The sequence below is a fragment of the Erythrolamprus reginae genome, chromosome 2 (assembly GCF_031021105.1).
Source record: "Erythrolamprus reginae isolate rEryReg1 chromosome 2, rEryReg1.hap1, whole genome shotgun sequence".
Classification (NCBI taxonomy): domain Eukaryota; kingdom Metazoa; phylum Chordata; class Lepidosauria; order Squamata; family Dipsadidae; genus Erythrolamprus; species Erythrolamprus reginae.
The window spans coordinates 4,349,403-4,373,094 of NC_091951.1; the positions used below are offsets into that span (position 1 = coordinate 4,349,403).

Sequence of the window (23,692 nt, forward strand, 5' to 3'; positions counted from 1 at the left end):
AAGCCCGCCATTCTCGTCGCTTCCCCTCAGACGCGCTCCTGTTTCCCGCCCTTTCTACAATCCTGGCTGTTGGTGGCAAATCTACCAGGGGGCGCTCTCCGCCAAGAAAAAGTAATTCCCGTCGGTGAATGTGAGGGCTGTCTTTGTAGGGGAGGCCGGGGTGGAAGGTGACGTCACAAACGCTTGCCGCTCTAGGGTACCGCACTCGCTGTCCTTAACAGCTGTGGATCTGCGCACGCAGAGAGGTTGTGGGAGAGGCTGGCGGGGAGAGAGCCAGATGTGCCCCGGTGAGTTGGGGGCTCTTCCCGGGCAAAGGGAGGCGGAGGAGGGTTAGATCCCCGCCCGGCCTCCTCCGGCTCCCACCCCGGTCCCCATGTTCCGAAGTCGCCCTCTCCATACAGGGGGATGCCTGGAAGGCGGCGTGGATTGGGGGGTCCCTTCTGGCCCCGTATCCGGCGAAGAGGCCGAGTGGGGGGAGAGGAGGGTCGACCCGGCAGGAGAGGAGAGAAGATGGTGGAGGAGGAGGCAGGATTCTCACCAGGTTCCCCGAGGGGGAGAGAAGCTGGGCTGCCGCTCCAGCTGCCTCCTTCACGGCCCTGCTCGGTGGTGGCGGTGGGCGGGAGACCGCGGCCCTGCGCTGGGATGAGCCGCTTGGAGCTCCGGGCAGGTTGAGTGAAGGTCGCTCAGTGGCTGAATTCTCATTTTTGATATTTATTTTTTTCTTCCATCTCAGATACAGAAACTTGAAGCCATTTGAAATCTTTTCTTGGTGGGAAAAAGAGAGCATAAGTCCTGCAGCCCTAGAAATGGTCCTGTGAAGGAAAAGCCATCTGGAGACCCACAAGTGTCCTTGGACCCATTTGGAGTTATCTGCAGAAGAGCGAAATAATGGAGACACATGCTTTGGTAAATCAGGAAAGTGGGAAAGGCCCTTCAGCTGATCAGCCTGGGAAGCTCTGGAGAGGACCTGGGCAGAAGATGCTGGAGGAGGAAACCATCCTCCCTTCAGAAGTTCAGGAGGCTGAAGGTCCTCGAGGATTTTGCAGCCACCTCCATGACTTTAGCAGGCAATGCCTAAGATCAGAAAAGTACACGAAAGCCCAGATACTGGACCTAGTAGTTCTGGAGCAGTTCCTGGCTCTTCTGCCCCCAGAGATGGAGAGCTGGGTGCGGGAGTATGGGGCAGAGACCAGCTCCCAAGCGGTGGCCCTGGTGGAAGGCTTCCTCCTGAGTCAGGCGGAGGAGCAGAAGGAGCAGGTTGAGTTGCAGGTGAGAGAATAGAGAATGTGTTTGAATACTTCACCTCTCTTTCCCAAACTTCTCTTACATTGATAATATCTGGCAATGTCCCACCAATTCTTGTAGGACATTGTTCCCTTATTTTCTCACTTAACCTCACTGATGGATATTGCAGGCCTTGAGGTTCCGTTCCTGATATAAGAATCCGCTTTATGTCATGTGATGTATATTCTGCTTCTTTCTTCCTTTCTCCTTTTGGAAGTGCTGCACTGTGGAGATCAGAGATCCTGAGGGAAAGAAGAATCCATCAAGTCCCCTTCAGGAGTTATTTTTCAGGAGGATCCCTTGGGAAGATCAAAGTCGGAACACCTCAGCAGGTAATTGAAGATGGTGATGTCGCTAGGCCGAGGGGTGGTTTTATTATTTTAATGTTTTACATAATTCCTCATTTATTTGTTTTATTGTTTTAATATGGGTTTTATATTTTGTAAGCCACCTTGATTTGCCACGTACAAATAGGCGGCATATAAATTGTATAAAATAAATAAATAAAATAAATATTTTGTTAATTATTTTCAAATTATTTATTCCTTACAGAGAAAGAAAGAATGAAATTTTCTGGTTTTTATGATGGTGATCAAACTGCAATTGAACCTGTAAATCAAGTAAGAAAGGGAAAAGCTATTAGATTTATGTTCTCGCCTTCAGGAAGGGAAATATGTCTGCAGAGTGGTCTCTCACCTTTATTTTTAAGTTCTAGTGTACGTCTTCCCATCTCTGCACAGACCATCGTTTTCTTCATCTAAATATGGATAAACATAGACCCATCCTAAGATAAATTACAAGAAATAGTATAAGGGCAGACTAGATGGACCAGGAGATCTTTTTCTGCCGTCAGTCCAGAGGTGGACTATGAGCTGGAACGCTAAATTGTGCTCAACATCGCGGCTTTAAGTTCTTGCGGGACCAGCATGATTTGGCTGCTGCACTTGTGGAAGTAGCAAAATTGTGCCCGTGTTTCGGCAAGGTTTTACCTGCGGCTCCGTGCACAATTTTGCTACCTCCACAGGTGCAGCAGCAAAATCCCGCAAGAACCTACGAGCCGCGGCGGCGAGTGCAATTTAGCATTCCGGCTCGTAGCCCACCGCTGCGTCAATCTATGTTTCCATGTTTCTTTATTGTCTCTTCTGAGGGGATATCTCTATTTTTCCAATATTGCCTATACACCAACCTTATTACAGTTATGACATAGAGCATTGTATATCACTCCTTTAATATATTCTTTTTTTAATAATTTCCATTAGTAATAGCTCTGGTTTCAAATCTATATTTTGGTCTAACATCTCTTCCAATCACGTCCTTCCTTCCTTCCTTCCTTCCTTCCTTCCTTCCTTCCTTCCTTCCTTCTTTCTTTCTTATTAGATTTGTATGCCGTCCCTCTCCGTAGACTCGGGGCGGCTAACAACAATAATAAAAAAACAGCATACAGTGTTCCCTCGATTTTCACGGGTTCGAACTTCGCGGAATGTCTATACCACGGTTTTTCAAAAATATTAATTAAAAAATACTTCACTGTTTTTTCTTCTATACCATGGTTTTTCCTGCCCGATGACATCATATGTCATTGCCAAACTTTTGTCTGTCTTTAAAAAACATTTTTTTAAAAATAAACTTTAATAAATAAACATGGTGAATAATAATCTAAATGGTTGCTAAGGGAATGGGAAATTGTAATTTAGGGGTGTAAAGTGTTAAGGGAAGGCTTGGGATACTGTTCATAGCCAAAAATAGTGTATTTACTTCCGCATCTCTACTTCGCGGAAATTCGACTTTCGCGGGCGGTCTCGGAACGCATCCCCCGCGAAAATCGAGGGAACACTGTATAACAAATCTAATATTTAAAATTACTAAAAACCCTTATTAAAAACCAAACATACACACAAACATACCATGCATAAATTGTATAGGCCTAGGGGGAAGGAATATCTCAATTCCCCCATGCCTGACAACAGAGGTAGGTTTTAAGGAGCTTACGAAAGGCGAGGAGGGTGGGGGCAATTCTGATCTCTGGGGGGAGCTGGTTCCAGAGGGCCGGGGCCGCCACAGAGAAGGCTCTTCCCCTGGGCCCTGCCAAACAACATTGTTTAGCTGATGGGACCCGGAGAAGGCCCACTCTGTGGGACCTAACTGGTTGCTAGGATTTGTGCAGCAGAAGGCGGTCCCGGAGATATTCTGGTCCGATGCCATGAAGGGCTTTATAGGTTTACCTAATGCCAAAGTTCCTTAGTACACGACCACAACATATGATAAAATGATCCTAGTGCTATATTACATTTCCCAACGCTGTGCTGATAGATTATTATTATTATTATTATTATTATTATTATTATTATTTATTAAATTTGTATGCCGCCCCTCTCCATAGACTCGGAGATTCATTTTTGCTAACGTTGTAGTAGAAGATGCCACCGATAGAACATTTTATATAGGTTTTCCTTGAATGTGGGAAATAACGTATTTAGCGTTGTTAATTATTTCTGGATACTCCATTCCTTTCTCTCTTTAATATTGCATGATTGTATTTGTAAGCCCATCACTCCAATTCTACTCCCCCTACTTGTAGTTCATTTCTAGATATTAATTTCCTGCTTTCATTTAATGTATCTTTATATGTAGTGTAAACTTTCCCCAGATTAATGAAATTGGGATGTACCAGCACTTCCAACATTGAGAGGCAAGCCAGGATTTTCATGTAATTCTGTAATTTAACTTGCGTCCAAACCTCAAGGAGAGCTCGTCTGATACGATGACTTTGGAAGTATTGATGAGCTCAATGTTTCCCATCCCACAAAATGCTTCCAATGTTAGTAACCATTTTTATTCTCATTTGTGCTGATGTAGTTCTGTCCTCTTGTCTAAACCCTTAATGAAGTTGAGCAGATCTTGCGAATCCTCCTGTTCTGTTCTTGTTCCCATGTTCAGGGAAATCTTGTGTCCTTCGAGGAGGTGGCTGTGTATTTTTCTGAGGAGGAATGGTCTCAGCTGGATCCCGACCAAAAAGCGCTGCATTCGGAAGTCATGCTTGAAAACCATAAGAACGTGGTCTCTCTTGGTAAGTGTTTTCTTATCCCTAATCAGAGAGTTCCAGAAGATAGATTATGTTCTGTCGGGCTCTCTGGTAGACTCCTCCTGAAAATTCACAGGTACAAATTTCAGACACACACACACGTTTGAAAATTCAAAACAATGTTCTTTATAATGAAAATTCACTTAACCTAAGCCCTCTTTTGGTATAGCAAACAGCATTCGTCTCCAAACAAAGTGGTAATTGGTACAAGTCCCTTATCAGTTCTGTGATACTTAGCTTGCAGCTGTGAGGCAATTCACAGTCCTTCTTTCACAAAGTGAAACATACTTTGCCCTGGTTTAGTTTCAAAGCGGGGGGAAATCACACAAAAGGTCCAAGTCAGAGTAAAGCAGTCACGAAACACAACGATCAGATAATCTTCCACAATGGCCAAACCCACAGGCTGCTATTTATAGCAGCCTCACTAATTACCATAGCCCCACCCAACCACAGGTGGCCTCAGTTGTTGTTGCCTATGCATCACTCTCCACATGCATGGCTGTATCATTAACTCTTGTTCTGAATCCAAGGAGGAGCTAGATAATTGATCTCCTTCTGAGCTGTCTGCCACACTCTCCTCCTCCCTGTCACTCATGTCTTCTTGGTCAGAGGAGCCTTCATCAGCAGATTCCACCAGGGGCAAAACAGGCCTGCAGCATGTGGATGTCTCCCCCACATCCACAGTCCTTGGGGCAGGAGCTGGGCCAGAGCTAACCACAACAGATTATAATTACTTTTTATTTAAAAAATCATTAATCAGATAAGTCTCCTGGAAGAGAAGTGGAAAGGATCTGGCTTTCTGTTACCACTAGGAAGGAAAGAGTCAATTTAAGAGTTAAAATGCTTTCTGTGCCATTTCTTATTTGTATATTTCCATTTCTATTTGAACTTATCTGTGGAGGGTGAGAAGAATGGGGTGTGCTTTTATGTTATCTCTGGAGATCATGTGAGAAGACTGTGTCGTCATTTGTTCTCTTAAACCTCCCTAAATTGTGTGAGAACAGAGTTTTCATGCTCAGGACATAGAAGAGCATCCTCCCAATCCAATTCAAGAACAAAGTCCTTATGCAGTGTGACACAGAGCATCCTAGTGCAGGGTTTCCCAACCAGTGTGCCGTGAGACATGGTCAGGTGTGCCGCGAAGAAGGAAGCTCAGTTTCTGGTCTCGCAACTTTTTGCTGAGAGTGCGAAGAGCAAAAAGTTGTGAGACCGGAAGCTGAGCTTCCTTCTTTGTGCCTTCCAAGTTTTCCAGCAGCTGCAGTGCCACGTCTGGTTGGAGCTTCCCTGGCGGCGGCAGCAGGTGAGCTTTGGGGCCCAGCGGGAGGGCGGCGGCAGCAGTGGCACGGGACAGTAGCCGCTGGGCGGCGGCAGGGTGGGCGGCTGCGAGCCAGAACTCCAGGACAGAGGCACCGATGGCGGCGGCTGGACATGTTGCTGTACGCCGTACATGCTGGCATTGCGTGGCTGGCACTTGCCTGCTGCCTGGGCTGGGACGAAGGCTCCAGCCCCACGTCCATGCCCAGCGCAACGCCAGCATGTACGGCGTCTAGCAACACGTCCAGTCGCCGCCGTCGGTGCCTCCGTTCCATGGCTCCGCCTCACAGCTGACCACCCTGCTGCCGCCCCACGGCTATTGCCCAATGCCGCTGCTGCGGCGTGGTGTACGAGAAAGAAAGAGAGATAGCAAGAGAGAGAAAGAGATAGCAAGAGAGGGAGAGAGAGAAAGTGGGGAGAGAGAGAGAGAGAAAGCAGAGAGAAAGGGGGGAAGGAGGGTGAGGGAAGACAGAGGGTGGGAAGGAGGGAGAGAGAGAGAGCAAAAAAGAGAGGAAGGAAGGGAGAAACAAAGAGGGATGGAGAGAGGGAAAGAAAGAGGAAGGAAGAGAGCGAAAGAGGGAGAGAGAGAGAGAAATAGAGCGAAAGGGAGGAAGAGAGATTTTTTTTTGTCTAAACTTTTTTTAGCCACCCCACCCCACCCCCGCTCAATGTTCCCCAGGATTTTGTAGATGTGAATAATGTGCCGCGGCTCAAAAACGGTTGGGAAACAATGTCCTAGTGTACAGGCCTAAAGAACTGCAGTGCCAGATCATTAGTATGAGATCTTTCACTTCTGGTCTTGTGTGATCTTGCACTAAAGTGCTGGTGTGCATGGTATTAGTAAGCAAGGGAGGAGATGATTGGTTAGATAGAATGAGGAATCCGGGAGTGAAGTCTGGTGACCTGCCTACCGTATGTGTCAACGGCAGTGGGTGGGGATCCAGCTATAACCCTTGGACAGGTATGTATGGAATGGCATGCCTGCCCAGAGATAGAGAGGGTGGGGGAGTGACTTTGGATGCGGTGGAGAGCCAGGGCATCACGGTTGTTACTGGTAAGGGCAGGTACGGCAGGAGCTAAGGGGTAGGCTGCTCTCAGGGAATGAGGACTCGCTGCTTGAAAGGGATTCCTTGTTCTGGCCCCTCTCATCCTGTGTAGCTGGTATCAGACATAGTCAGGGCCCTGGTCTCAGGCTGCTACTACTTGTTCTAATCTCGGGTCTCCGGTAATTTTCCAAGTCTCAAAAAATAACTTCTTTGAAATAAAACTCTCTTTATTTTTTCAAACAAGAAGGATATATATCAGTGATAGTAAATTTATGGCATGGGTGCCACAGGTGGCACGCGGAGTATTGGTATGTCTCGGTATAGCTAGGCTATGAGACCTTTGACATACACTGAGCATAGAATTTTAACAGAATATGGATTAAAAGTCTAAAATAAAAATTTAACATTAAAAGTCTAAAAGCCCTATTATTTTAAAAGCATACACACAAACATATCATACATGAAACTACATAGGCATGTGACTGTGAGTGTATGAATATGATTATGTCTTTTTTTAATAATAAATGGGTTTTATCATGGGGTCAGTTTTAGATATTATATAAGAAGCTGAGGTGGCGCAGCAGGTTAAGTGCTGTACTGCAGGCCACTGAAGCTTACTGTAGATCTGAAGGTCAGCGGTTCAAATCTCATCACCAGCTCAAGGTTGACTCAGCCTCCCATCCTTCCAAGGTGGGTAAAGTGAGGACCTGGATTATGGGGGCAATATGCTGGCTCTGTTAAAAAGTGCTATTGCTAACATGTTGTAAGCCGTGGTCTTGCTGTTAACATTCCTGCCTCCCAGATATGTTACAACAGCCCTGCCTGCGCTTATTGAGGTGGTAGCTGGGCCGGCGGTGGACTTCCCCAAGCTTGTGGTCCTGGGGGAGTTTAATCTGCCATCACTAAGCGAAACCTCAGATGCGGCACAGGAGTTCATGGCTTCCATGGTAACCATGTCAGGGTCTGACTCAGAGTGGGACATACACTCGACTTGGTGCTTCTCTCGGGGCAGTGGAAAAATGATCTGGTTGTAAGGGGTATAGTCCCCACACCCTTGTCATGGTCAGATCACTCCCTGCTGAGACTGGAATTTGACCGACCAATCTCTCACCGCAGGGAGGCGGAATTGATTAGGTGGTTCCACCCCAGGTGTCTAGTGGACGTGGATGGATTTCATAGGAAGCTGGGGGAAATTCTCGACTCGTTTGTCCATAGTCCGGCCAAGTCACTGGTGAAAGCATGAAATAAGGCCGCATTGAGGGCTCTGGACAGGATTATACCTTTGCGGCTCTCTGAGGTGGTAGACCCAGGAGATCTCCTTGGTTTACTGAGGAACTCCGGGGGATGAAACACCACAAGAGTGGCCTCAAGCAAGCATGGAAGGCCATTAACTCTGTGTCTCATAAAAATCAGCTCTCTCAAGTTCCCATAAACATCAGGCCTTCTATAGATAATGTGGCAAGCTGTTATTTTATCATCAACTTCTGCACCGGCTTGACATGCAGCCTCCCCTCCAGAAAAAGTTGTATATATAATTGTAAAGAAGTACAGTATATACCTCATCTTATGAACCTAATTGGTTCCAGGGGGAAGTTCATAAGACGAAAAGTTGGTAAGACGAAACATTGTTTCCCATAGGAAACAATGTAAAATCCATTAATCCATGCAACGAACACCCCCCCCCCGCAAAAAAACACCGCCGCCCGGCTGTCACCTTTTGAAACAGCCGGGGGGCTTCCCAGCGTCCTCCTGAACCCGAACGACAAACCCGAACTTCCGGGTTTGGCGTTCAGGAGGCCTCCGAGAAGCCCCCCGGCTGTTTTAAAAGGTGACAGCCAGGCGGCAGGGCTTTCCAGCGGCCTCCCGAACCCGAACTTTTGCCAAACTTCCGGGTTCAGCGTTCGGGAGGCCCCTGGGAAGCCCCGCCACCCGGCTGTCACCTTTTAAAACAGCCGGGGGGCTCCTCGGAGGCCTCCCAAACGCCGAACTCGGAAGTTCGGGTTTGGCGTTTGGGTTCAGGAGGACGCTGGGAAGCCCCCCGGCTGTTTCACAAAGCAACAGCCGGGCGGCAGGGCTTCTCGGCGGTGGCGGCGGCGGGTTCATAAGAAGAAACAAGTTCGTAAGAAGAGGCAAAAATTTTCTGAACCCCGGGTTTGTATCTCTGGTTGTTCGTAAGACGAGGCGTTCGTATCATGAGGTACCACTGTAGATGTTTTCTAGATGTTTTCAAAGCTTTCAGGACTCATGAATATAGAAATCATCATGTCTATATTACACTATTGTAAGGATGCAAACAACCTAATGGAATGTCAGAAAAATTCAGAAGGCAATTCAATTCGACTTTGTACATTTTTGTAACCTTTTTGTCATGTTCATTTCTCTTTTGCTTTGAAGGTAATAATGGGCAGGAGAATCAAGATTCCTGGGAACTGTTCAAAGTGACCAATGCTAAAGATGGAATGGAGAAGTTTGGTATTCAACTGGAATTTGAAAGCCATGTGAGAATCCAGTCAAATGATTGGAATCAGGAAAGTTCAAATTCCACCGGTGCTCTGATGCAAGACATTCTTGCCCAACAGGAGAAAACAAGGAAAAAAGATATTGGGAAAAGTGTGAAGGTAATGAAAGCTAAATTACAATTAAAAGAACACTATTTAAGCCAAAACAAAGGAGAAGATGCCATAAAGAGACACAATGGACAAAATAAGTTCCTTATATCGCAAAAAGTGATTGACACAAAAGAGAAGCCTTACAAATGTTTGGAATGTGGAACATGTTTTAGAACAATCAGGCAACTTACTTCCCATGAAGTGATTCACACTGGAGAGAAGGTCTACAAATGCAGAGAGTCTGGCAATAGGTTCAGAAGATGTAGTAATCTTATTTCCTATAAAAGGATCCACTCAGTGGAAAAGCCATTTAAATACATGAAGTGTGGAAAGACCCTTGATCCAAGAGGCAATCTTATTTGCCATGAGAAGATCCAAATTGGGGAGAAGTCATATAAATGCATGGAATGTGGAAAGACCTTTGCTCAAAGATACCATCTTATTTCCCATAAGAGGATTCATACAGGAGAGAAGCCATATAAATGCATGGAGTGTGGAAAGAGCTTTGCGCAAAGCGGTCATCTTATTTCCCATAAGAGAACTCACACAGGGGAGAAGCCGTATAAATGCATGGAGTGTGGAAAGACCTTTGCTCATAGCAATGATCTTACTTCCCATAAAAGGATCCACACAGGGGAGAAGCCATTTAAATGCATGGTGTGTGAAAAGACCTTTGCTCAAAGTGGATACCTTATTTCCCATAAAAGGATCCACACTGGGGAGAAACCATTTAAATGTGTAGTGTGTGGAAAGACCTTTACTCAAAAAGGAAATCTTATTTCCCATAAAAGGAGCCACACAGGGGAGAAACCATATAAATGCATGGAGTGTGCAAAGACCTTTGCTCTTAGAGATCATCTTATTTCCCATAAGAGGATCCACACAGGGGAGAGGCCATTTAAATGCACGGAGTGTGGAAAGACCTTTGCTCGTATCAATGCCCTAATAGAACATAAAAGGATCCACACAGGGGAGAAACCATTTAAATGCATAGAGTGTGGAAATACCTTTGCCAAAAGATGTAACCTTATTTCCCATAAGAGGATCCACACAGGGGAGAAGCCATATAAATGCATGGAGTGTGGAAAAACCTTTGCTCAAAGAGGTAATCTTATTTGCCATAAGAGGATCCACACAGGGGAAAAGCCATATAAATGCATGGAGTGTGAAAAGACATTTGCTAATAACAGTCACCTAAATAGACACAAAAGGATCCACACAGGGGAGAAGCCATTTAAATGCATGGCATGTGGAAAGACGTTTGCTCAAAGAGGTAATCTTATTCAGCATAAGACAATACACACAGCGGAGAAACAGTATAAATGCATGGAGTGTGGAAAGAACTTTGCTCATAACAGTTCCTTAAGAATACACAAAAGGATCCACACAGGGGAATAGCTATTTAAATGCATGGAGTGTGGAAAGATCTTTGCTCATAACAGTCCTCTAAGAATACACAAAAGGATCCACACAGGGGAATAGCTATTTAAATGCATGGAGTGTATTGTGATTCCGTCTGAGGCCCCTCAGGGGACGGCTGATCCTCTGCCAGCTTCCTGCTCAGAGGGGGAGGATGAGGAACAGGAGGTTCAGGCAGACGGGGAGGAGGAATCTCAGGCTGAGGGAGAGGGAGGACAGCCAGAGTCCCCCGAGAGGGAGCTCTCCCCAGCAAGCAGCCTGGATTCCTTAGATGAAAATGCACAAGCAATCATCGATCTCCGGCAGAGAAGAGCAACATAACGAAGGGGACAATTAGCCAGGTACTTTCAGCACTAAAGAGGCAACAGCTGGGTTTGGGTGTGGTGCTCTCTGGAAAGGCTGAAAAGGCAGACCCACCCTTCCTGGCTTGTGGAGTATTATCTTTGGGAGTCCTGGGACCTGGCTGTGATCTTTGGTGTCTTGGAATTCTGGTTTGTGACTTTGAATACTGAAACCTTGGGGGGGAAAGGTGTGGGTCTTATTCTCTACAGTGGTGGGTGTGCCAGCAAGAAGTCTGCTGTATTGTCTGGCCATCAGGACTCTGCTGTGAAGTCTCATAGCCTGCCTGTTGGGAAGAACAGGTTTTTCTCTGTGTTTATTTTTCAAACTATAAAGTGCTTTTGCTTTTACCAGCGTGTCTGGCTGCTTTTTCCAGTTGGTGTTGAAGTCTGGGGGCACCCAGACAGAACAGAGTGTGGAAAGATCTTTGCTCATAACAGTCCTCTAAGAATACACAAAAGGATCCACACAGGGGAATAGCTATTTAAATGCATGAGGTGTGGAAAGATCTTTGCTCATAATAGTCCTCTAAGAATCGACAAAGGATCCACACAGGGAAAAAGCCATTTAAATGCACGGAGTGTGGAAAGACCTTTGCTGAAAGATATCATGTTATTTCTTATAAAAAGATTCACACAATGGAGAAGCTGTATAAATGCATGGAATGTGTAAAGACGTTTGCTCAAAGAGGTCATCTTATTTGTCTGGTTTTGCATCCCAGAATGTTATTTGTCTTCACAGTTGCCTAGACACACTGTTCTACTTTTTTGCAGTTATCATTTTTTCAGTGCTGCATGGTAATATTTTTCACATAGTTCTGTAAACACAAGTGCTATTTGAACTCATTTATTAAAACACAGAATAGTTCTAGCATTGTGGAAATAGCTTTGTCTGTTCCAACCTTCATCCACACAGGGAGTATTGAAGAAAGTAGCGTCAACTCTCAGAATAATTCTGGCTGAAGCCATACTTTAATTACTTTGTTTCTTAGTTGCCCTACTTAAAAGGGGTGCGGGGGGGATTTATGGAATGTAGAATGTTTTCCTCCAATGTGCTAGACATAACAATGAAAACGCTCCTGAGAACCAAGGCCAAATCAGAGGGAGTGCTGAGAAATTCTGCTTGCTTGGCTAACATGACCTGTGACATGAGGGGATGGGCAGTATCTATTCTTTACTTATGTCCAAAATGTGGGAATTATTCAATTTTACTTTCACTTTTGACCATATAGATATAATACTCTAAAGCAGCGTTTCCCAACAGGTGTGCCACGGCACACGGTCAGGTGTGCCGTGAAGCTCCTAGGGAAGCTCCAGCTGGGTGGGGCGCTGCCGGTGCCTCCGACCTGGAGCTCCCACTTGCAGCTGTCCCCCGGCTCCTGCCCAATGCCGTTGTTTCCGGCGCTCTCCTGCTGGGCCCCAAAGAAGGAAGGCAGGAAAAAGGAGAGCTTCATTCTTCGCACCTCCTTTTTCCCGCCTTCCTTCTTTGGGGACAAGCAGTAGAGCGCCGGAAACAGCGGCATCAGGCAGGAGCCGGGGGACAGCTGCGAGTAGGAGCTCCAGGTAAGAGGCACCGGCTGCGCCCCGCCCAGCTGGAGCTTCCCTGGTGTCGGCAGCAAGTGTCCTTTGGGGCCCGGTGGGAGGGCACTGGCGGTGGGAGCGGGAGGGTGCCATCTGCAGCGGCCCCAGGCAGTCGCGAGGAGATGGCGGCGACGAGAGGGAGCTCCAGGGTGGAGGCATCGATGGTGGCGGTTGGACATGCTGCTGGAGACGTACATGCTGGTGCTGCGGGACTGGCACAGGCTCGCTGGCTGGGCCGGAGGTGCCAGCTCCACGCCCATGCCCAATGCAGCGTCAGCATATACAGCGTCCAGCTGCCGCCGTCAGGGCTCCCACTCGCAGTCAGCCACTCTGCCGCCACCCTTGGCTACTGCCTGATGCCGCTGTTGTCGGCTTGGTAGAAAGAGAGAGAGAGAAAGAAAGAAAGAGAGACATAGCAAGAGAGGCAGAGAAAGAAAGAGACATAGCAAGAGAGACAGAGAGAGAGGGAGAAAGAGACATAGCAAGAGTGGCAGAGAGAGAAAGAAAGAGATAGCAAGAGAGAGAAAGAGAGACAGCAAGAGAAAGATAGCAAGAGAGAGAGAGAGAGAAAGAACATGAGAGAGAGAGAGACATAGCAAGAGAGGCAGAGAGAGTGAAAGAAAGATAGCAAGAGACAGAAAAAGAGACATAGCAAGAGAGGCAGAGAGAGAGAGAAAGAAAGATAGCAAGAGAGGCAGAGAGAAAGAAAGAGAGACATAGCAAGAGAGGCAGAGAGAGAGAGATAGCAAGAGAGGCAGAGAGAGAGAGATAGCAAGAGACAGAGAAAGAGAGAGACAGAGAGCAAGAGAAAAAAAGCAAGAGACAGAGCAAGAGGGGGAAGGAGGGAGAGAAAGACAGAGGGAGGAAAGGAGGGAGAGAGAAAGAGCAAAAAAGAGGAAGAAAGGGATGGAGAGAGAAAAGGGAAGGAAGGAAGAAAGAGAAAGAGGGAGGAAGAAATAGAGCGAAAGGGAGGAAGAGAGATTTTTTTTTGTCCAGACTTTTTTTCCCCCCCCCCTCCATATTCCCCAGGATTTTGAAAATATGAATAATGTGCCGCGGCTCAAAAAATGTTGGGAAACAATCCTGTAAAGTGTGCAATAGGGTTGATATTCCTGGAGGCGTCTGTAATATGGTAAATGATTTAGCTTTACTAGATAAATGGTCAAAGCAATGGAAACTGCAGTTTAATGTTTCCAAATGTAAAATAATGCACTTGGGAAAAGGAATCCTCCATCTGAGTATTGTATTGGCAGTTCTGTGTTAGCAAAAACTTCAGAAGAAAAGGATTTAGGGGTAGTGATTTCTGACAGTCTCAAAATGGGTGAGCAGTGTGGTCGGGCAGTAGGAAAAGCAAGTAGGATGCTTGGCTGCATAGCTAGAGGTATAACAAGCAGGAAGAGGGAGATTATGATTCTGCTATATAGAGTGCTGGTGAGACCACATTTGGAATACTGTGTTCAGTTCTGGAGACCTCACCTACAAAAAGATATTGACAAAATTGAACGGGTCCAAAGACGGGCTACAAAAATGGTGGAAGGTGTTAAGTATAAAACGTATCAGGAAAGACTTAATGAACTCAATCTGTATAGTCTGGAGGACAGAAGGGAAAGGGGGGACATGATCGAAAAATTTAAATATGTCAAAGGGTTAAATAAGGTCCAGGAGGGAAGTGTTTTTAATAGGAAAGTGAACACAAGAACAAGGGGACACAATCTGAAGTTAGTTGGGGGAAAGATCAAAAGCAACATGAGAAAATATTATTTGACTGAAAGAGTAGTAGATCCTTGGAACAAACTTCCAGCAGACGTGGTTGGTAAATCCACAGTAACTGAATTTAAACATGCCTGGGATAAACATATATCCATCCTAAGTTAAAATACAGGAAATAGTATAAGGGCAGACTAGATGGACCATGAAGTCTTTTTCTGCCGTCAGTCTTCTATGTTTCCCTTAACATTCCCTATGTTGACAAATCTCGGAAGAGACACAAGTGTATGCATATTTCCAGAAGTATTCTGAGTTCAAGGAGCACTTTTTTCCCACAACAGGAAAGTTACCAATGGCACTTAAAAAATGGTAACTGCAAAATGAGTAAGCATTGTGACCAGGCTGCTGTGAAGGAAACAAAATTCTGGATTGCTTCACCAGATGTATCACTATCAAGAAAAAGGAGGAAGTGTCACACTATATAGGGCTTTAGTCAGATCCTATTTGGAACACTGTAACCAGTTCTGCAGACACTTAGAATATATATTGGTAAGATTGTGTGAGTCCAGAGGTTGACAACATGAGGGAAGGCAAGGAAGTGTCACGACAAAATGAGGACAAAGAGCTTATGAGTTGCATTTTCTAGTTCAGCCTATAACCCCATTCTCCTTATGGCAGGGGTCCTCAAACTATGGCTTATGGGCCAGATGTAGCCCACTGAAGTCATTAATCAGGCCCATGAGGGACCACAAAGCTGTCCCACCATTGCCCCAACCACTCTGGTACCCATTCATCTTCTGATGGTCTAGGGATGCCAAAAATGTACTACATGGAGGTCTACAGGACACTCTGCACTATTTTGGTGGGCAAAGTGCAACTAAAGACCAGGGAGGCCAAAACCGGGCTGCATGGAGGTCCATTTTCCACCCCCATTTGTTCTAGCACATTCCTTTAATAAAAGTATTGAGATGGGTGACATACAAATCCAATAAATAAATACAGGTAGTCGTCCCCGATGTATGACGTTTCATCGTTACAACAACACGGGGACAGTTTTGAAGCCACCGCTGCTGCCACCGCCTCCGGGCGAAGGGATCTCCGCAGTGGGTGGCGGCTTCGGAGACGCCATGGAGATCCCCTTGCCCGAATGGAGGCGGAGGCGGCTTCAAGGGACCAACAGCCGGTCCTTCTTGGCGCTGTGTTGCTGCAGCCTCCGAGGCTGTTGCCGCTGCCTCCGCACGAGGGGATCTCCGCGGTGGGCAGCCTCCGAGGCTACAGCAATGCAGCGCCAAGAAGAACCGGCTGTTGGTCCCTTGAAGCTGGTCCTTCTCGGTGCTGCACTGCTGTAGCCTCCGAGGCCGCCAACCACGGAGATCCCCTCGCCCAAACGTTCAGCAGGAGGCTTCGCCGGCTGTTGGTTCCTCGAAGAAGCCGCCGCCGTGTAAATCAGAATATTCGTGTAAATCGGAATATTCCGACTTACACCAAACTCGGGTTACGACGGGCTGTGGGAACGGATCCCCATTGTAAGTCGGGGACTACCTGTAGTGGAAAGGAGAGACAGAGAGTAGAAAGAAAGAGGGAGGGAGTGGGCGGGAGACAATGGGAGAAATAAGATGTCGATTTAAAAAAAGACATTAGGTGTCAAGGTTGCCAGTCAGAATTCAGACAAATAAAACTCAGAGTCCTTTTATAAAGTTCAAAAGTGAACTTATCAAAATCAGAATTTGAAGCATCGAAAGAAAAGCAAAGTCTGAAGGAAAATGGCGCATTACACACATATCAAAAACCCCTTTTCACCTCCCTGTTGGGCATCCGCCCAATCTCCATTGTCCAGATGCATCAGGTGGCACAAGTTGCTCCTCCCGGACTCTTCAGGAATTTTCCATCTAACGGTCTCCGCCTGGTGTTGTGGTTAGCTCTGGCCCTGCTCCTGCCCCAAGGACTGTGGATGTGGGGGAGACATCCACATGCTGCAGGCCTGTTTTGCCCCCGGTGGAATCTGATGATGAAGGCTCCTCTGACCAAGAAGACATGAGTAACAGGGAGCAGGAGGAGAGTGTGGCAGACAGCTCAGAAGGAGATCAATTATCTAGCTCCTCCTTGGATTTGGAACAAGAGTTAATGATACAGCCACGCATGCGGAGAGCGATGCATAGGCAGCAACAACTGAGAGATTATTATCAAAGAAAATGAGGCCACCTGTGGTTGGGTGGGGCTGTGGTGATTAGTGAGGCTGCTATAAAGAGCAGCCTGTGGGTTTGGCCATTGTGGAGGATTATCTGATCGTTGTGTTTTGTGCCTGCTTTACTGACTTTGACCTTTTGTGTGCTGATTTTCCCCCGCTTTGAAACTAAACCAGAGCAAAGTGTGTTTCACTTTGTGAAAGAAGAAGGACTGTGAATTGCCTCACAGCTGCAAGCTAAGTATCACAGAACTGATAAGGGACTTGTACCAATTACCAGTTTGTTTGGAGACAAGGGCTCTTTGCTATACCAAAAGAGGGCTTGGTTTAAGTGAATTTTCATTATAAAGAACATTGTTTTGAATTTTCAAACGTGTGTGTGTCTGAAATTTGTACCTGTGAATTTTTGGGAGGATTCTACCAGAGAGCCCAACAGAACACCTGGCACCTGGGAAATTGAAACTTACTCTCCTCCTGCAAACTTCCCAATCCCCCCCCGATCTCTGTTGGGTATTTTGATTTTTATTAATATTATTTGTATTAGCAGAGTTCAGCTGGCTTAATTTGCAGTGGTGTTAGCATGGCCAGAAATTCAAAACATGGGTAAGAATCCCATTTGTTAGCAATGAATGACCACTTCTTCATAAAGATGATTCAGCTCGAGTGATCTTAGAAGCCGATGTCTTAGAAGAACTTGAACGATTAAAGATAAATAAGGCAATGGGTCCAGATGGCATTCACCCCAGAGTTCTTAAAGAACTCAGATCTGTCATTGCTACCCCCCTGACTGATTTGTTTAACCAATCCTTGTTAACAGGAGAAGTTCCTGAGGATTGGAGAATGGCCAGTGTTGTGCCTATTCACAAGAAGGGCAGTAGAGAAGAAGCTGGTAACTACAGGCCAGTTAGCTTGACATCAGTTGTAGTTAAAATGATGGAGACTCTACTCAAAAAGAGGATAAATCAGCACCTAAAAAACAATAACTTATTAGACCCAAATCAGCATGGCTTTACTGAAGGCAAATCATGTCAGACTAATCTCATTGATTTCTTTGACTATGTCACAAAGGTGTTGGATGAAGGTGGTGCCGTGGATATTGCCTACCTGGACTTCAGCAAAGCCTTTGATACGGTTCCACATAAAGAGCTGATAGATAAATTAGTGAAGATTGGACTTAATCCCTGGATAGTTCAATGGATTTGCAGCGGGCTGAAGCGTAGACATCAGAGAGTTATTGTTAATGGCGAGTATTCTGAGCAGAGTCAGGTTACAAGCGGTGTGCCACAAGGATCTGTTCTGGGTCCTATTCTTTTTAATATATTTGTGAGTGACATAGGGGAAGGTTTGGTAGGGAAGGTTTGCCTATTTGCCGATGACTCTAAAGTGTGCAATAGGGTTGATATTCCTGGAGGCGTCTGTAATATGGTAAATGATTTAGCTTTACTAGATAAATGGTCTAAGCAATGGAAACTGCAGTTTAATGTTTCCAAATGTAAAATAATGCACTTGGGGAAAAGGAATCCTCAATCTGAGTATTGTATTGGCAGTTCAGTGTTGGCAAATACTTCAAAAGAAAAGGATTTAGGGGTAGTGATTTCTGACAGTCTCAAAATGGGTGAACAGTGCAGTCAGGCGGTAGGGAAAGCAAGTAGGATGCTTGGCTGCATAGCTAGAGGTATAACAAGCAGGAAGAGGGAGATTATGATCCCACTATATAGAATGCTGGTGAGACCACATTTGGAATACTGTGTTCAGTTCTGGAGACCTCACCTACAAAAAGATATTGACAAAATTGAACGGGTCCAAAGACGGGCTACAAGAATGGTGGAAGGTCTTAAGCATAAAACGTATCAGGAAAGACTTAATGAACTCAATCTGTATAGTCTGGAGGACAGAAGGAAAAGGGGGGACATGATCGAAACATTTAAATATATTAAAGGGTTAAATAAGGTCCAGGAGGGAAGTGTTTTTAATAGGAAAGTGAACACAAGAACAAGGGGACACAATCTGAAGTTAGTTGGGGGAAAAGATCAAAAGCAACATGAGAAAATATTATTTTACTGAAAGAGTAGTAGATCCTTGGAACAAACTTCCAGCAGATGTGGTAGATAAATCCACAGTAACTGAATTTAAACATGCCTGGGATAAACATATATCCATCCTAAGATAAAATACAGAAAATAGTATAAGGGCAGACTAGATGGACCATGAGGTCTTTTTCTGCCGTCAGACTTCTATGTTTCTATGTTTCTATGATGAAAAATACAATCTTTACTTACAATTATGTTGATTCATGCAATTGATAGATTGCAGGCAGATAAGTTTATATTCCAGTCCATATTAAGAACTTCTGGATGGTCCCATGTGTGAGGATGGCTTTGGATTTCATCTCACACATGTGTCCTCAGCTGAGGACAATGGAGCACACAGGAGTTCAGAAGAAGAAGGTAGAAGAGGAAGAAGAGAAGAAGGAAGCATCTACTCTGCAGAGGTTTATATAGCCGGCAGAGTATCTGCCCCTTTTGGTCATCAAAAGGTGACACACTGGTCAGTTAATTGCGACCTGACCATTAGAGATGTGTTTACAAGACAGTGCAAGCATGTAGTAGAGTAGTTAAACCCAACAATCTCTACCCCTCCCCGTCTCTATGACAACCAAGCGAAAGAATGCAGCAGCATAGCGAAGGTTGACATTAGGACAGGAACAGTCGGCACAAAGGTGCACTTATGCATGCCCCTTACAGATATCTTAGAAAAGGGGAGAGGTCTATTGTAGATAATGAGCTTCTTGAGGCTGAGAAGAATTGCTGCAAAACTAATTACCTGAAGTGGACCACTAGACTCCTAAACAACTTAAAAATGATATAGTAAAAACAAAAGTCAACATGCAAATAAAACACTATTGGGAGCAAAACAGAGTTTAATCTGTATTGTTTAATGCAGGGGTCCCCAACCACCCGGCCGCGGACCAGTACCGGGCCGCGGGGCATGTTGCACTGGTCCGTGGAGTCAGCAGCTGCCTGCCCTCATGCCGCCACCCCCTCCCTCCAGCGCTTCGCCTCCCGCCGGGCAAGAGGCCTTGGGAGGCAGGTTCTGCCGGTCACAGGACGATGGATGGGACAGAGGGGCGGGAAGGACCGAGAGGCTCAAGCCTCTTTTGGCTTCTGCTGCGGGGCGCTTTTGCGTTTTTGGCTGGGGGGAGGCAGGAAGGCCAGCCTGACCCCCTCTCTCCAGCGCTTAGCTCCCGCCGGGCAAGAGGCCTCGGGAGGCAGGTTCTGCCGGCCACAGGACGATGGATGGGACAGAGGGGCGGGAAGGACCGAGAGGCTCAAGCCTCTTTTGGCTTCTGCCGCGGGGCGCTTTTGCGTTTTTGGCTGGGGGGAGGCAGGAGGGCCAGCCTGACCCCCTCTCTCCAGCGCTTAGCTCCCGCTGGGCAAGAGGGCTTGGGAGGCAGGTTCTGCCGGCCACAGGACGATGGCGGGAAAGAGGGGCGGGGAGGACCAGCACCCCCATGCTTAATCCCGCCCCCAACCACGCCCCCTTCCGCCCCCACTGGGCCATAGAAAAATTGTCTTGCTGAAACTGGTCCCTGGTGGAAAAAACATTGGGGACCACTGGTTTAATGGACTGCTTCACTGGCCACCACAACCCAGTCACATGACCAACTAGCCACATCCACCCACCCAGCTGGTCCAACCCCTCCAAGAGTCTAAGGGACTATGATTTGGCCCCATTTAAAAAGTTTGAGGACCCCTAATAAAAGCATGCTGACTTTAGAGGGGCATGATCTGCAGATGGGTTGGCATGCCCATCTGTGGAAAAATGAATCAAAAAAGACAAACCACATTTAATAAACATTTAATTAGGATATCCCTATTAAAAACATGGCATGACACCAAAAGCAAAAATTACATTAGAACACCAAGGTGGTTATCAACCATGAAGGCCATTATTTATCCAAATTTGATAGATACCCCCCACCCAAAAAACCCCCCTTGAAATATAAAGACATTTTACACCCAAACGGAGAATTGAAAACTAGGGAAGAATTAGAAGACCAAAACCCTAAGATTGATTGGTGGACTTACACTAAGGTGACCAGATTTTGGCGGGCCCCAGGGGAAGAGCCTTCTCTGTGGCGGCCCCGACTCTCTGGAACCAGCTCCCCCCAGAGATTAGAACTGCCCCTACCCTCCTTGCCTTTCGTAAACTCCTTAAAACCCACCTTTGTCGTCAGGCGTGGGGGGACTGAAATATCTGGAACCAACTCCCCCCAGAGATTAGAACTGCCCCTACTCTTCCTGCCTTCCGTAAACTTCTTAAAACCCACCTTTGCCGTCAGGCATGGGGAATTGAAACACCTCCCCAGGGCATGTTCAATTTTTATATGGTATGCTTGTGTGTGTGTCTGTTAGTATATGGGGCTCTTTTAAATCTTAAATATTTTAAAGTTATTGGATTATTTATGATTTGTTCTATGGTGTTGTGAGCCGCCCCGAGTCTTCGGAGAGGGGCAGCATACAAATCTAAAAAATAAATAAATCTCCCCTGGGCCTATACAATTTATGTATGGTATGCTTGTATGTATGTCTGCTTAATAATGGGGTGTTTTAAATATCTTAAATTGTAAATTATTAGATTTGTTATGAACTGTTTTTATTGTGTTGCGAGCCGCCCCGAGTCTACGGAAAGGGGCAGCATACAAATCTAATAAATAAATAAATAAAATCCGGTCTTGATTAAAAATTTGGTGTACCGTATTTTTCGGTGTATAAGACGCTCCTAGATTTTAGAGGAAGAAAACAAGGGGAAAAGTATACTGAACCAAATGTTGTAGTATTACATAGTAATAGAATACAGTAGAGTAGAATAGAATAGAATAGAATAGAATTCATTATTGAACAAGTGTGATTGGACACGCAAGGAATTTGTTTTGATGCATATGCTTTCAGGGTACATAAAATAAAAAATATACATTTGTCAAGAAACATGGTACAACGCTTAATGATTGTCATAGGGTCAAATAAGCAATGAAGAAACAATCAATGCTATTCTGCCGGCTCCTGGCACGAGCCTTCAGTTAAATGTAAAAGTAGCAAAAACAGACACACACACAGAGGGGGCTTGGAAGACAGCCCAGGAAGAAGTCAATCATCCTTATCTTCCTTAGATTCCAATGAGGAAATAATGATAGACCCACGCATGCGTAGAGCTATGCATAGGAGTGAACAGCTTCAAAAGTATTATAGGAGATGATGGAGTCCACCTGTGATTGGGTGGGGTTCCAAGTAATTAGGGCTGCTGTTAAATTGGCAGCATGCTGGCCTCGCAGTGTGGAGATTATGTGATCATACTGGTTTGGACCGTGACTTGCTGTTTCAGGACTCTGATGATTTTCAAGACTTGGAAACCAAGGCAGAGCAAAGCGTGTGTGTTTCAACTCGTGGAAGAAGGAGGGCTGTGACATTTCTTCACAGCTGCTAAGGACTGCTTAAGGGGTTTTTACAGCCTACAAGTTTGTTTTGGGAATAGTGCTCTTTGCCATACAAAAAGGGTGCTTTGTTTCTTTTGAATTTTGTGATAAAAAACATTGTTTTTGAATTTTCAAGTGTGTGTGTCTGAAATTTTTACCTTTGAATTTTCGGGAGGCTCATACCATAGAGCCCAGCTGAACAGAAGGTAGCTGGGCCACTCCTCTATAATCTGTCAGGATGACCTTGCTTCCTAAGGAAAACTTTCTTTTGGGCTGACAGACGGTCTATTTTCTCCCCCCCTCCCTTTCGCCTTTCAACGTTTGTGGCAACTAGGAGGCAGAAGAAAATGGCATCAGTTTGGTCAGCTTCACAGTTGACACACTGCTCCAGTGGATATACTTACCAAAGGGAGTTTCTTGAAATGATTGGGGAATCTCCATCACTTAAATATTGGCAGCCCCCATCACTTTCAGAACAAATGATAGCCTTAATCTTCAACGACACTCATTTAATTTAATTTATTAGATTTGCATGCCGCCCCTCTCCAAAGATTCGGGGCGGCTCACAACAACAATAAATACAGCAAACAATAATACAAATCCGATTGATAAAAGTAGAATTAAAACCCCTTAATATTAAAAACAATCAATGCAACACAGTCATACCATTCTCAGGTGCTATAGTCAGAAGAGAGGGGGGAGTTAAGCCCCCCATGCCTGGCGGCATAGGCAAGTCTTTAATATCTTGCGGAAGACGGGGAGGGTGGGGGCAATTCGAATCTCTGGGGGGAGTTGATTCCAGAGGGCCGGGGCCGCCACAGAAAAGGCTCTTCCCCTAGGTCCCGCCAGACGACATTGTTTAGTCGACAGGACTTGGAGAAGGCCAACTCTGTGGGACCTAATCGGCCGCAGGGATTTGTGCGGCAGGAGGTGGACCCGTAGGTTTTCTGGTCCGATGCCATGTAGGACTTTAATGTTTCTTTTAAAACTTCATATTTAGCAAAATTTATTTATTTATTTTTATTTATTAATTGGATTTATATGCCGCCCCTTTTTTAAAAAAATAAAAATAAAATCACAAGATAGAATTGAGAATTCAGAAACAGAATCAAGCTGGAAAGGAGCTTGGAGTTCTTCTAGCTCAATAAGGAGATCCTATATCATTTCAGACAAGTACAGTCTCTTCTTAAAAACATCCAGGAATGAGGCAACCACAATGTCTGATAGGAAAGCTGTTCCATTGGTTAAACGTCTTCACTGTAAGGAAGATTCTTCTTAATTTGAGGTTGCTTCTCTCCTTGATAATTTTACGTGCATTGTTTCTTGTCTTGCTCTCTGGTGCTTCAGAAAATAAATAGGCCCCCCTCCTTTTTGTGGAGGCCTCTCAAATAGTGGTACAGTAGAGTCTCGGTTATCCACCCTTCGGATATCCAACACTCTGGATCAGACCCAGGCAAAGTGGGGCCCGGAGGCCGGATATGGCCCACCCGCTGTCTGTGACGGGCCTGTGGAGGTTGGAAGGAAGGAAGAAAGGAAGGAGAAATGGAGGGAGGAAGTAAGGAAGGAAAGGAGAAATGGAGGAAGGAAGGAAGGAAAGGAGAAATGGAGGGAGGAAAGAAGGAAGGAGAAATAGAGGGAGGAAAGAAGGAGAAAT

General features: G+C 45.7%; 1 protein-coding gene across 1 annotated transcript; it reads left to right on the forward strand.

Moving 5' to 3' along the window:
• The first annotated feature begins 215 nt into the window (after positions 1–215).
• LOC139162898 (zinc finger protein 678-like) lies at positions 216–11,443 on the forward strand. Its single transcript, XM_070743800.1, has 6 exons — positions 216–287; positions 734–1,269; positions 1,502–1,616; positions 1,837–1,904; positions 4,222–4,351; positions 9,121–11,443. The coding sequence occupies exons 2-6, from the start codon at positions 889–891 to the stop codon at positions 10,731–10,733; spliced, it is 2,307 nt and encodes a 768-aa protein (XP_070599901.1). The 5' UTR covers positions 216–287; positions 734–888; the 3' UTR covers positions 10,734–11,443.
• Positions 11,444–23,692: the final 12,249 nt, after the last annotated feature.

Bases quoted from the DNA above. Each gene is read 5' to 3' on its own strand.
- LOC139162898 (XM_070743800.1), top strand. From the start codon at position 889: ATGGAGACACATGCTTTGGTAAATCAGGAAAGTGGGAAAGGCCCTTCA. The intron at 1,270-1,501 runs GTGAGAGAATAG...TCCTTTTGGAAG, and splicing joins AGGAGCAGGTTGAGTTGCAG to TGCTGCACTGTGGAGATCAG. The intron at 1,905-4,221 runs GTAAGAAAGGGA...TCCCATGTTCAG, and splicing joins CAATTGAACCTGTAAATCAA to GGAAATCTTGTGTCCTTCGA.